The sequence below is a fragment of the Podarcis tiliguerta genome, assembly GCF_965153285.1.
Source record: "Podarcis tiliguerta genome assembly, chromosome: 9".
NCBI classification, from domain to species: Eukaryota; Metazoa; Chordata; class Lepidosauria; order Squamata; family Lacertidae; genus Podarcis; species Podarcis tiliguerta.
Window position 1 is genome coordinate 10,960,324 of NC_139542.1, and position 12,753 is coordinate 10,973,076.

The window sequence follows — 12,753 nt, forward strand, 5'->3', positions numbered from 1 at the left end:
CTCCTCGCGCCTTTCTTCAGCTCCCTTGTTGCTTGTGTTGACACCCTGCCCACCCCTTTACTGCTGGGATGAGCAAGGACAGGAACGCAATGAGCATAGCTGCCAAGTGTCCCTTATTTGAAGGGACAGTCCCTTATTCCAGCGCCATGTCCCGCTGCTGTCCCTTATTGATGGATGTCCCTTAAATGTCCCTTAAATGATGTCCCTTAAATTTCAAAGGAAGCAGCTCCTCTCCCTCCCTCTCTGCCGGCCAGGGAGGAGGGAGGCTCCAACTGTGTTGCTTGGCTGTGTTGCTCACCCAATAAGAAGTCTAAGAACGACTGGGGGGTGGAGCTTGCATGCCTTGTGTGTGGCTAGTTAATGCAAGCTGAGGGGTTTTTTTGAATGCTGGACGCCATTTTGTTGCATGTGCTGCTGCAAACTTTGCAGTGCAAAGCCAGGCCGGGGAGCCATCTTAAGTTGAGGCTGCATAGGCCTTGTGGTGCATGTGATTCAGATTCTATTCAGTTGAACCTCTGGTTACAAAGTTGGTTGGACAGTGTTCTCGAAGCTACCAGCATGAGTTTGACCAGACTGCAGGAGGACAGGAAGACTGGAGTGCCTGGAACAGGTGAGGCCGCAGGTCCCTTATTTTGGCTGCTGGTCCCTTATTTTCAAGACTGCTGGTCCCTTATTTTCAAATCTGTAAGTTGACAGCTATGGCAATGAGCAGCCAGGTAAGGCCATTAATCCTGGCGCAAAACCAGAGCATCATTCTTCCAAAGCGGGCAGGTATGTGTGCTCCAGGTATCTTTGGAAAAAGCCTTGTGTCTGACACGGAACAGCTTTATCCCACCACCACCCCTCCTTTTTTTTTTTTTTAAGGCACAGGAATGGATTAAATACAGCGTGAGAGTTAGGCAGAGCTTGACACCCATATAACTTGGCCTCAATTGATTCTGCAGCTGTATAGTAAATCAGCCCCAGGAAGACAGCTTTCTCAGGGTACCCCTGTTACTGCTCCTGCCGCTGCACGTTGGGTCAGTTATGTTTGTTTGTTTTTGTTTGTTTGTTTTATTATTAAATTTGTGAGGTCCATGCCTTTACACAAAATACCATAAAACATTATTAAAAGATAACAATAAGATTATAAAAGTAAGCTAAAATTCATGCCATGCTATCCCAGCAAGGAAAGAAGATACAGCAACAGGTTAGGAAAACAATGGGAGGGACCTCACCGTTTCGTCCAGGAACCGTACCCTAGTTTTCATAGCCTTCACCACAAAGACCGCTACCACGTGAGAAATCCGTGGATCAGCGTCCACCAGTAAAAACTTTACTTGGTCCTCAGAGTTGACTATTGATTTGGGAATAGTTTGTAACATCGCATCCCTGAAGGCCGAATAGATGGGACAATACAACATGTAATGTGTGAGATCCTCTTGGGTTCTCATATGACAAAGACATATACGTTGCTCTGCTGGGATTTTTGCATATCTGCCTGTCAGGTAGGCCGTAGGAATGGTTTGAAAACGGGCCATGGTGAAGGCTCTCCGAAGGGTGGGATTGGTGATATTCGCCAAATAATTGGCACAGGTTTTGACTGTTTTCAGTCGGGGAAGCCAGTGGGAGGACCCTGGGTTCTGAATTTTTGTGATATCTAATAGAGCGTCTCTCTCCAGGATCCATTCCCGAACTTTGTCTGGGCTCCACAGTTTGAGGGTGTTAAACTCCGGTAGGGTGTATCTAACCAGGATCTCAGATAGGTTTTGACGCCAAGTGGTATTCTTTTGAAGAGATACAAAGGCTTGTTTGGCCAATAAGGTGTTTGTGATATTTGCAAGTTTGATGTAAAATCGTAGGAATCTTAAGTGGGCCCTGGCAGACACAGAGGGTAATCCAACCTCCACCCTCAAGAGAGCTGCTGGGGTTCCTTGAGGAAGGCCTAGAATCCTCTTGAGATAATAGTTTTGAAGAATTTCAAGCCGTTCTAGCAGCTTCTGATTCCATCCCCAGAGTTCTACTCCGTATAGCATCTGGGGAATCACTTTTCCTACAAAAGCTTTTAGTGCCGGGATCACCAATTGCCCTCCCCTCAAATAAAAAAAGCTGAGCAGAGCACCGATTGTCCTACGTGTTAGGAGGGCTACAGTCTTGAAGTGGGCAAGCCAGCTAGATGTAGCTTGGAAAGTGATACCAAGATATTTAAAAGAAAGTCTCTGTTCAATTACGTGTTCATCTAAAGACCATCTAAATGTCTGGCGAGCTCTAGTAAACACCACAATTTTTGTTTTGTCATAATTTATCTTTAGAGAGTTTTGGGCACAATAAGCTGCGAGCCCCTCCAGCATGCTGTGTAGGCCCCTACGAGTAAGTGCCATGACAGCCATGTCATCAGCATATAGCAATATATTCAGATGTTTGCCTTCCAGGGCGGGGGCTGCTAACTTATACTTTGCCATATGTTGAACAATGTCATTTATATAGAAATTAAAGAGGAACGGCGCTAACAAACAACCCTGTTTTACCCCTTTCCCCAGTGGCAGTGGGTCAGTATAGTTGCCTGACATCCCGGTTCTGATTTTAACTGTGGTGTCTGAATGTAACTCTCTAAGTATATTAAGAAGTCGTCTATCAATATCCGTCTCATATAGTTTTTGCCATAATTTGTCCCTACAGATTGAGTCAAAAGCAGATGTAAGATCTACAAAAGCCACAAAAAGTTTGCTCTTGTGTACCTTTGTATACTTATCTATCATTGTCTGTAGTACCAAGCAATGGCCTGTTGTACTATGGCCCTTTCTAAACCCTGCCTGCTCCGGATTAAGCAAGTTAGAGTGGTCAGCCCAGTCAACCAGTTTATTTAGCAGGTAGCGAGTGTAAAGTTTATACACAATGTCCAGGAGGCTTATGGGGCGATAGTTTGAGGGGTCTTGGGGGTCTCCCTTCTTATAGATGGGGGCTACCAGGCTCAGTTTCCAGTTTTCTGGGATTTTGCATGTATCATTTATTACCGTAAAAAATTGGGCCAAGAAAGCAGCCCACCACTGGGCGTTTAATGTAAACACCTCAGGGGGAATCATATCTTCACCAGGAGCTTTGCCATTTTTGAGTGTTTTAATTAGCTGTAAACATTCTAATTCGGTAACAGGATCCCAGCCCATTAATAGATCATTTTTAAGAGAAGGGAACTGGCTCGGTTTAGCAATGTTTGGAGCTGTATATAGCCGGGAGAAATGTTGGTACCATAAGTTGGGTGAAATACTGTTGATTATAGTTTTCCCTTTGGGTGAAACTCCCTGAGCAATAATTTCCCAGAATTTTTTGTCGTCCCGCAATTTGATCGCTTTGTCAAGTGCCTCCCATTGTTCCTTTCTGTATAGGAATTTCTTGAGTTTTAGAGTGTTTTTATAATGAGAGCGCCACCTGTGCAGGTTTTCTATTGAGGACAGGGTCCCTTCCTGTTTTACTTTATTTTGTAATTTCCTAAGCAAAGATCTTAGATTCCTACAGTCTTTGTCGAACCAGGTCCTCGAGTTGTTTAATTGTTTGGGAGGATTGGAGCTCGTAAGTAGTGGGAAGAGCGACTCTGAGACCTGCTGAAATATTGAAAAGGGATCAGAATTAGATAAAATACACTGGTCTCTCAAGGCCAGTAAGTCTGATGAATGCAGGTGTTGTTTGATTTTAAAATCCAGGTCGCTGTTCCATTTACGTCTACGAAGGGCCAGAGTTAGAGGTGGGTCTGCACAGTGATTGCGGCATTGCGGGTCCTCCAAACCACGGGGAATTAGTGAAATTGATATAGGAAGATGATCACTCTCAATTCTATTGAAAGTGCTGAAGCCCTGTGACCTCTCCAAGAGTTTTGGGGAGACCAGGATATAATCAATAACGCTCGCACCTCTAGGCCCAAGAAAAGAAAAGAAACCCCCTGACCTGTCCATATGGGTACCATGCAAATTATACAAATTATGTTTGAAGGCAGTCTCCATTAATGTAATGCCTGCCTTATTCAAGACCTTGTCGTCAGAGGACCAGGGAATAAACCAATCTGCCTCTGGCAGGAACTGAGATTTAGAACAGTACGTATTAATGTTATTTCCTATCCTAGCGTTGAAATCACCTGCCAGCAGGATATCCATGCCAGGGAGTTCTAGTTCAGCCTTCTCCAAACATAGCTCTAAATCTTCCCAGATTTGTAACGAATGGGGAGGGGAGCCTATGGGAGGGATATATAAATTAAAGCAGAGAAAATCTCCTCCTTCCCTGCTAGAAACAAGTAAGATTTGTAAATTGTTACTTTTCACCCACTGCTGTTGCCGGGCCTTGCACTTTAGCTTAGTGGATATAAAAGTGACTAAACCACCACTAGGTCGGCCTCGGGTATTTGATTTTAACGCGGGGGTAACAAAGGCTTCGTATCCCTGTAGAGAAGGGGCATGGAGATCTAAACACCACGTCTCCTGTAGAATATGATCTGAAATTTTGTAAGGAAATCCAGAAGGTCGACATCGCCCTGCTTAGATAGCCATCCCGCCACATTCCAAGATAGAATGTGGAAATAGGGTGATGGTGGAAATAGTGGCAGTCAATCTCTTTTCCGGTGGTTTGAGGCTCCTAAGTTGGGCTCCTCCTCTTTCTGCCCTGCTTGGTGGTTCCAGGTTTGAGGTCGCTGGACCCTAGGTACGTGTGATGGCTTTAACCGAGGGGCCAGTTGGTTGATATGGCCCAGAGGATCTTCGATGGCATCGTTGCCGATATGATGTTCAGCAGGTTTTTGGAGAGCAAGGGTTTTGCCGACCCGTATAGTCTGTACAGGTAGCAGGTCAACAGCTGTATCTTGCGTCGGTACTGTTAGTGGGTCAAAAATTGACAAAAGCTGTGGATCTTGGTTGCGTATTGGGCTTGGAATAATGGAAGCCTCCAGTTCCGGCATCGAGGCATATGAGGTCGAGAGCATTTCAGACTGGTCTTGCTTGGGTAGTCCAATGTCAGGCTCGTTGCACGTAGAGACCAAGGTACCAAGCGGGGGGTGTAGGAAATCAATTAAATCATTTGCGGGCAGGCTTGCCACTCCCTGTGGGGTATTAGATTTGCCCTTATTTGGGGTCCCCGGCTCCATTCCCCTGTCTATTTGTTCTTTATGGCGCACAGGCCCAGCATCGTCACAGACAGCACCTGTCCTGGTGCGTAGTGGTGTACGGGTCAGGTTAGTGAATACCCTTGTGAAATAAATGTGCCATTTCCTTGTATGGTTTCTTAGTTTTAGAATCTTTGCGACGAGATGGGCAGATCTAAAGTTAATAACCATACGTCTCATGTAAGGTCCAGAAGGCAGCCATGTGATGTCCGCGATATCTGCGCGGCGAAGTGCCTGCCCCAGCAGTTGGGTCAGGGAATTTATGACCGAATGTTTATCCGCCCATTTATTATAATTCAAGGGGTGGTTTCCCACCAGTACTGCAAGTTTGCTGATCTGGAGTTGCAAACTTAAGTTTTGTACTTGGTTGGGCAGGCATCTCACTTGTTTTTGTGCAAGGTTGGCCTGCACACTTGGGCAGGGGTGTGCAGAGTTTACAGTGTTGTTAAGCTGAGGAAGTGAGGGGAGGCGGAACAAGCCAAAAACATTTTCAAGCTTCTTTTCGATCCCATCCAGCCTTTTATATAAGTTGGTGATGGTGTGTGTTATCAGCTCAGTCTGGCAAATTAGCAGTTCCAGTACCTCACGGTCCTTATTTAACTGGGCTGGTGGCTGGGATAGTTCAGGTGAAGTTTTTTGCAGGGACTCAAGAGTCTGTTCCCTCTGTTCCTTCATACACAGGCTCGAGGCTAGTTGTGGGCCATCCACAATGCCGGCAGGCTCCTCATGAGTAGTACTGGGAGCAAGAGCCTCATAACTGTTTGCTGTAGGGAAATTTCTACAGATCTCATTTAGGTCATTGTCAGGCAAGAAGTCCCTGATATTTGTCTGTTTTTTGGCAGCACTCGTAGCTTCATTAGAAAGCTGCCTGCAGCGTTTCTTCCCTCTCATATCAGCAAGAAAATAGGGAGGGAATTTCTCAGAACTGCAGGTCAGGGCAAGTTGTGCTGTTAATGAGCCCTGCTCCCTTTAACAGTCTTTAACTTCCGCGTTTTCTTGAAAATTTATGAGAAAAGTAAAGATAATCTGATCCATAAAACCATAGACTTCTAAAATAAACGCCTTAAGGCATCTTAGAGCCTTTAGGACCCGTCAAGACAGATAGTCAAAACAAAGCTTTACCGGGCGTGGGACAAGGCTGCCGTTCACGTCGCCATCTTGATAGCAGCCAGTTATGTTATCAGAGCAAAAATGACGGCCCCTCTCCCGTATCATTTATTTCCTGAGCTCCAGGGCTGTAAATTTGCACCGATCTGTGGCAGTACTTAGCTTTAATATTCTCATCAGCTTTATTAGAGAGGACTCGGTTTCATGTACTGTTTCACTGAGAAGGAATGAAGTCTCCGATCTTATAGCTGCATATCAGTGTGACTGAAAGTGGTGTTTAACACAGGGAAACATCTCCCTCTGGCAGTGAGGGTTTTAAATCTCAGAGTCCTGGGTTTGAGCGCCACGTTGGAAAAAAGATTCCTGCATTGCAGGGGGTTGGACTAGATGACATCCGTGGTCCCTTACAGCTCTACAGTGCAGTGGCGTAGCGCGGGGGGTGCAGGGGGGGCCGGCCGCACCGGCCGCAACATCGGGGGGGGGGGGGCGCACTCGCACTCGCAGCTCTCTGCCCCTACCTGGCTCACTCACTCTCTCTCACTGCAGTGCTGGCTGTGCGAATCCGATCCGAGAAGCCGGGTCGCCGCCCACTGTGGAGGGGAGGGTGCCAGGCGTGCGGTGCGGTGCGGAGAGAGAGCGAGGGACTATCTGGGGGAGGGACAGTGCAGCGGGGGGGGGGGGCGCAAATTACTTGCCTTGCCCCGGGTAGGGGGCGCAAATTACTTGCCTTGCCCCGCGTGCTGACAACCCATGCTACGACACTGCTACAGTGCTACGCTATGAAGTGGACCCTGCATTGGAGGAAACGGATGTGGCAGTAGCGACAATGCCTGAGCTCTGAGCTTGATATAGTCTCCTTCCATGGAAGCTAACATGCAAATCCATATAACTGATTCCCAGGTTGCTTCCAAACGACCTGTTTACTGAGCATTCATTCTGATTTGTTTTCTGGGGCGTTAGACAATTTTGCATCAAGCAAATGTTATCTGACGTGTTTTTACGGGGTGGTGGGAGAAAGCCAGAGCTCCAAATTATCTTCTGTTCCATATTGTGAATTTGCTGGCTTGTGACTGAATCCCGCCTGAAAATCGCAAATGTGCGCAAGTGCCCCCAGTGTCACTTTTATTTATTTATTTAAATGCGGCTTTGAAAGAGGGTTGCTTGTTTTTATTAATCATTATTAAAAATTAATAATTATAATTTGGATGATAATTTGGTCTTTTTATTTTAGTTTTTTATTTTAATTGGATTAGGATTTGATGTGGTATGTTAATTGGATGCTTTTTATTGGAAAATTAATAAAAAATATTTAACAACAAAAAAAATGAAAGAGGGTTGCTTAGAGCAGAGAAGTGATGTGTATGTGCGTGGATTTCCCTCCTTGAAACTGCTTTTCGTTTTTAAAAAGCACGTTGTGGCTGAGTTTGCATGAAACTTCTAGTTAACTCAAGTAGAACATGGAAAGACGAGACAGAAATGTCAGAGCATACCGTTGGTTCACACTTGGATCACTCAATGTGTGGGTTGGTGGTTGGATACCTGCAGTCTAACGTTAGAGCTCAGACTGGGGGTCCTTCTTGGCAGACATGATCTGATCTGTGTGGGTGTGTAGGACTTTAGTTAGATCAGATGCTGGAAAGTGCCCATCCCCTTTTAAGAGCCAGTGTGGTGTAGTGGTTAAGAGCAGTAGTCTCGTAATCTGGGGAACCGGGTTCGCGTCTCCGCTCCTCCACATGCAGCTGCTGGGTGACCTTGGGCTAGTCACACTTCTCTGAAGTCTCTCAGCCCCACTCACCTCACAGAGTGTTTGTTGTGGGGGAGGAAGGGAAAGGAGATTGTTACCCGCTTTGAGACTCCTGAAGGGGAGTGAAAGGCGGGATATCAAATCCAAACTCTTCTTCTTCTTCTTCTTAATTGGGCTTAAGACAAAGCCACTTCCGACATCAGGAGGAGGTGGTGTTGCTGCTGCTGCTGCTGCGGGCTTATGCCCCAAACACTTGCGCAAAGGCTGGCTTTCAGGGGATCAGCGGAATCCTCGAGCCGCGTCAGCCCCAGAGCCAGCCAATCGGCTGGCTCCGGGGGTGTGGCCTGGGGCATTTAAGGCTGGCGCGGCCCCGGGATCTCCCCTTTTCGACCACGCAGCTGATTTCCACTTGGCGAATTGGCACCGGCCATTTGGTTTTTTGCCTAACTCGTAGCAAATTGTCACAATGTCTTTGGTTTTGGCAGTTAGATATTGGTAGGGGTATTATTATGTAGATGTGTTGGGGGGGGAGCGCCATCACCTCCCCCAGATATTGAAGGGTAGTCCAGTAAAGGATTCCGGGGGGCGTTGCCTCGTCCGAAACCTATGGAGGCCAGGGCCTAAGGCACACCCCCGAGCGGTGACCCCCGGGGGAGTTCCTAGTTGATGTGCATCGCAGGGCTCCCCCTGCTGGTGTTAACCCTTTCCGGTTTTCACGCTAACAGGCTGAAGCCGGATAGTCTGATAGGACCAATGCCTCTTACCTGTAACCAATAAAGTTGTGGCCAATTTTTGCCCATTAACCTAAACTAATGGTGTCCTGTGTCTTTATTCCAACTGGGGGGGAGGCAGGAATCGCCACGCAACACCCTGTCCCGAAATTTCAAGAGGGTAGTTGGAAGCACACACACAAAAATGGAGTCGCTTTTTGGGTATATCAAGTGCAAAGAGAAAAGGGGGGGGGGGATTCTGTTTTTTTTCTCGGCTCCTTAATTTTCCCATGCCGCTCCTATAAAAAATCATTTTACCAAAGACTACATTTCCTTGCTCCACCAGCTGAGGAACTTTCCTCTCTTCTTACATACATTCCCTGTTTCCTCTCCAACCAGAGGACTCCAGATCTTTTCCGCCTCTCCCCATACATAGAAGCTGTTTGACACCCCAGGTAATTTTCCTAGCACATTAATTTTAATATGAATGGAGCGTCAAAAGCTCCTTTGGAGGCTGTTAAATTCCCAGCCCGAGTCTGTTTATAGAAGCCGTCGCTGAATGGAAGAGAAGCTCTAATCAGATTGTAGCTACCGGGTCTTAGGTGGATCAATTATTTTGCAGCTGGAATTGATTGCTTTTCATCGCAGGCCCAGGCCTTTTGATTACATGTTTTGGAAGTACGGAATGAATAGCTTTGGACTTGTTACAGCCATGGGTACTAATCGGCGTGTAGCAGATAGACTTGGCTTGCCAAGTTTGCCTCTGCAATGTTTAAGGGCCCTTTTCCTTTTTAATTCGTTTGAACTCTTTGCTGCCCCGTAATTGCGTGCAATGTTCATGCTTTTTAATGCAATTTTAATTCCGAGCTTATGACTTGTTTGCAGAACAACACCGCTTGGAAGCCAGACTCCTGCCGGGAGTGCAGTTGCCATGGCGACATTGTCCTGTGCAAAGGCGTCATTTGCAAAAACCCTCGCTGCGACTTCGGGAAGGTAAGGCGACGGAATGACGTCCGCGTGGAGAAATGGAGTGCTCGCGGCAAGTTCAGTTTCTGGCATCTCCTTATAGGGCTGGGAAGGATTTCTGCCTGTAACCCTGGAGTGCTGCTGCCAGTCAGTGCAGACAGCACTGAACTCTATGGACCAGTGGTTTAACTCCATCTAAGGCACTGTGGGTTAAACCACAGAGCCTAGGACTTGCCGATCAGAAGGTCGGCGGTTCGAATCCCCGCGACGGGATGAGCTCTCGTTGCTCAGTCCCTGCTCCTGCCAACCTAGCAGTTCGAAAGGATGTCAAAGTGCAAGTAGATAAATAGGTACTGCTCCAGCGGGAAGGTAAACGGCGTTTCTGTGTGCTGCTCTGGTTCGCCAGAAGCGGCTTAGTCATGCTGGCCGCATGGCCCGGAAGCTGTACGTCAGCTCCCTCGGCCAATAAAGCGAGATGAGCGCTGCAACCCCAGAGTCGGCCATGACTGGACCTAATGGTCAGGGGTCCCTTTACCTTTACCTTAAGGCATATTCCTATTGTCTCTTCTTTATTTGAAAGTGTGGCTCAGTCAGTAGAGCACGAGACTCTTAATCTCAGGGTTGTGGGTTTGAGCCCCACATTGGGCAAAAGATTCCTGCGTTTTAAGGGATTGGACTAGATGATCCTTGTGGTCCCTTCCAATTCTATGCTTTTAGTTTATTACAGGGGTTACTAATGTGACAGGTGCCCAGTAGTACCTCCTATGGCACCCACATCATCATCATCAACAACTTATTATTTGTTGTTGGGTTTCACCACCACCACTCTGGGCAGCTCCCAACAGAATATTAAAAACACGATAAAAGATCAAACATCAAAAACTTCCCCAAACAGGATTGGCTTCAGATGTCATCTAACAGTCAGATAGTTGTTTATTTCCTTGACATCTGATGGGAGGGCGTTCCACAGGGTGGGCACCACCACCAAGAAGGCCCTCTGCCTGGTTCCCTGTAACCTCACTTCTCGCAGTGAGGGAAGCGCCAGAAGGCCATTGGAGCTGGACCTCAGTGTCCAGGCTGAATGATGAAGGTGGAGATGCTCCTTCAGGTATACTGGGCTGAGTCCGTTTAGGGCTTTAAAGTTCAGCACCAACACTTTGAATTGTGCTCGGAAACGTACTGGGATTCAGTGTAGATCTTTCAGGACCGGTGTTATATGGTCTCTACAATGCACAAGAGACTTACTAGTTCTCCCTGCTCAGTTCCTATTTGAATTCTTCTGTTAGATTGAACACAGTTCTAATAATAATAATAATAATAATAATAATAATAATAATAATAATATAGCCCACATGGATGCTAGGATTAGAAACTGATTTTGATGCTGTATTGTTTTTAACACTCGATTGGGAGCTGCCCAGAGTGGCTGGGAAACTAAATCATCATCATCATCATCATCATCATCATAATCATCATTATTATTATTCCTCCTTTCCATTCTGAACAGAGGAGGCCTATATTGCGTGTCGCGGTCCCCAGGTCCACCCCAAATAACTCACACACCACACAGAAATTTTTGTTTAAGATTTTTGGCATAATTTTGGCCACAACTTTATTAAAATACAAATTTGTGAGTGGTTGCGTAGGCATTGGTTGCGACTATCTGCCCCCACCATGGGGGACAGACTGACATTCCGCACGATGTGAAAGTCAGAATGGGGGAATACACTTGGGGGTTACGCGGAGCAGGGAACCTGCCCTCACCCCAAATGCAACCAGGAGCTCATTGCTATGACCCGAGCCCCCTTGACAGAGTGGACAAGCAAGAGTTAGCTCCCAATTCCTTTAACGGAATCCCTTGCAGCATTATTATTATTATTATTATTATTATTATTATTATTATTATTCCTCCTTTCCATTCTGAACAGAGGAGGCCTATACTGTCAAGACTGTATGTTGGAATATCAGGAATGGGCTTTTCTAGACAGATGGATTTGTGACACTCACTGAATGGCTTTTTCTCCTTCAGGGGGAAGTGCTACAAACACCTGCCAACGCTTGCTGCCCCGAGTGCGTTTCGCAAACGGAGGGATTTTGTGAGCATGAAGGGCGGGTCCACGAGGTGAGCATTTCTTATGTATCCCCTTCAACTTGCAGTTGGCTTTTCTTTTTGGAAATCACTCTTGTCTCGTTCCCTCTGGGGACCTTGCTTTGCGGCTGCAGAGAGACATTCAGAGAACTTCATGTTGGAAACACAATCTGAGTGAGATCTAGCTGCTTGTCTGGTATGCTGGGCCGAGAGAAGTCTGGTCGCTTGATGGCCGGGCTTTCTTCATATCCACAAAGCGTTGCATTGATCCGCTCGGCCAATTCTTTGGCTGCCTTAGATTTTTCTCCAGTTCTTCCATTCGGGGAAGTAGGTCAGAGCAGTCTTAGGCGGCTTCACACATGGCCTAACCAAAGTTATTGCTGCAAATTAACTTTTGGGCAGATACCCAAAGATGAGAAGAGGAATGGGGGGAAAAATAATAATAACTGGCGCACTCTCGTTGCCAACTGGGTCATTTCCACAAGCTTGGCATTTTCGCTGCGAGAATATGAGTATGTTCGTTTCCAGGAGCTCGCTTATTGCATAAGTATAGGGGAAGAACCATTAATCATCTCATTTGTTTGCTGATTGTAGTTTCTCCCATTTGTCGAAAATTTGGGTCTCGCAAGGAGTAGCGTAGGACTGCCAGCAGACATCTCTTCAGAAAGCAGCCATTGCTCCGAATAGTAAGCCTGTCAATGAATCTTCACCATGCTAGCAGAAAATAGAACCCCATAGCTGTCAACTGTCCCTTATTTGGTGGGAAAGTCCCTTATCCCAGCACCGTGTCCCGCTGCTGTCCCTTATTGATGATGTCCCTTCAATTTCCCAGGTTTCAAAGGAAGCAGCTCCTCTTCCTCCCTCCCTGCTGGCCGGCCAGGGAGGTGGGAGGCTCCAACTGTGTTGCTTGGCTGTGTTGCTCACCCAATAAGGAGTCTAAGAACGACTGGGGGGTGGAGCTTGCATGCCTTGTGCCGATCAAATCGGACGCGTTGCCTGGGGACTCGCCTTTGCT

General features: G+C 46.8%; 1 protein-coding gene across 1 annotated transcript in view; it reads left to right on the forward strand.

Annotated features, from left to right (window-relative positions):
• FRAS1 (Fraser extracellular matrix complex subunit 1) overlaps positions 1-12,753 on the forward strand; it is a 380,286-nt gene that overhangs the window by 141,769 nt on the left and 225,764 nt on the right. The window contains exons 3-4 of the mRNA XM_083398098.1: positions 9,569-9,676; positions 11,679-11,771. Of these exons, the coding sequence (XP_083254224.1) occupies positions 9,569-9,676; positions 11,679-11,771 (201 nt within the window). The remainder of the gene's footprint in view (positions 1-9,568; positions 9,677-11,678; positions 11,772-12,753) is intronic.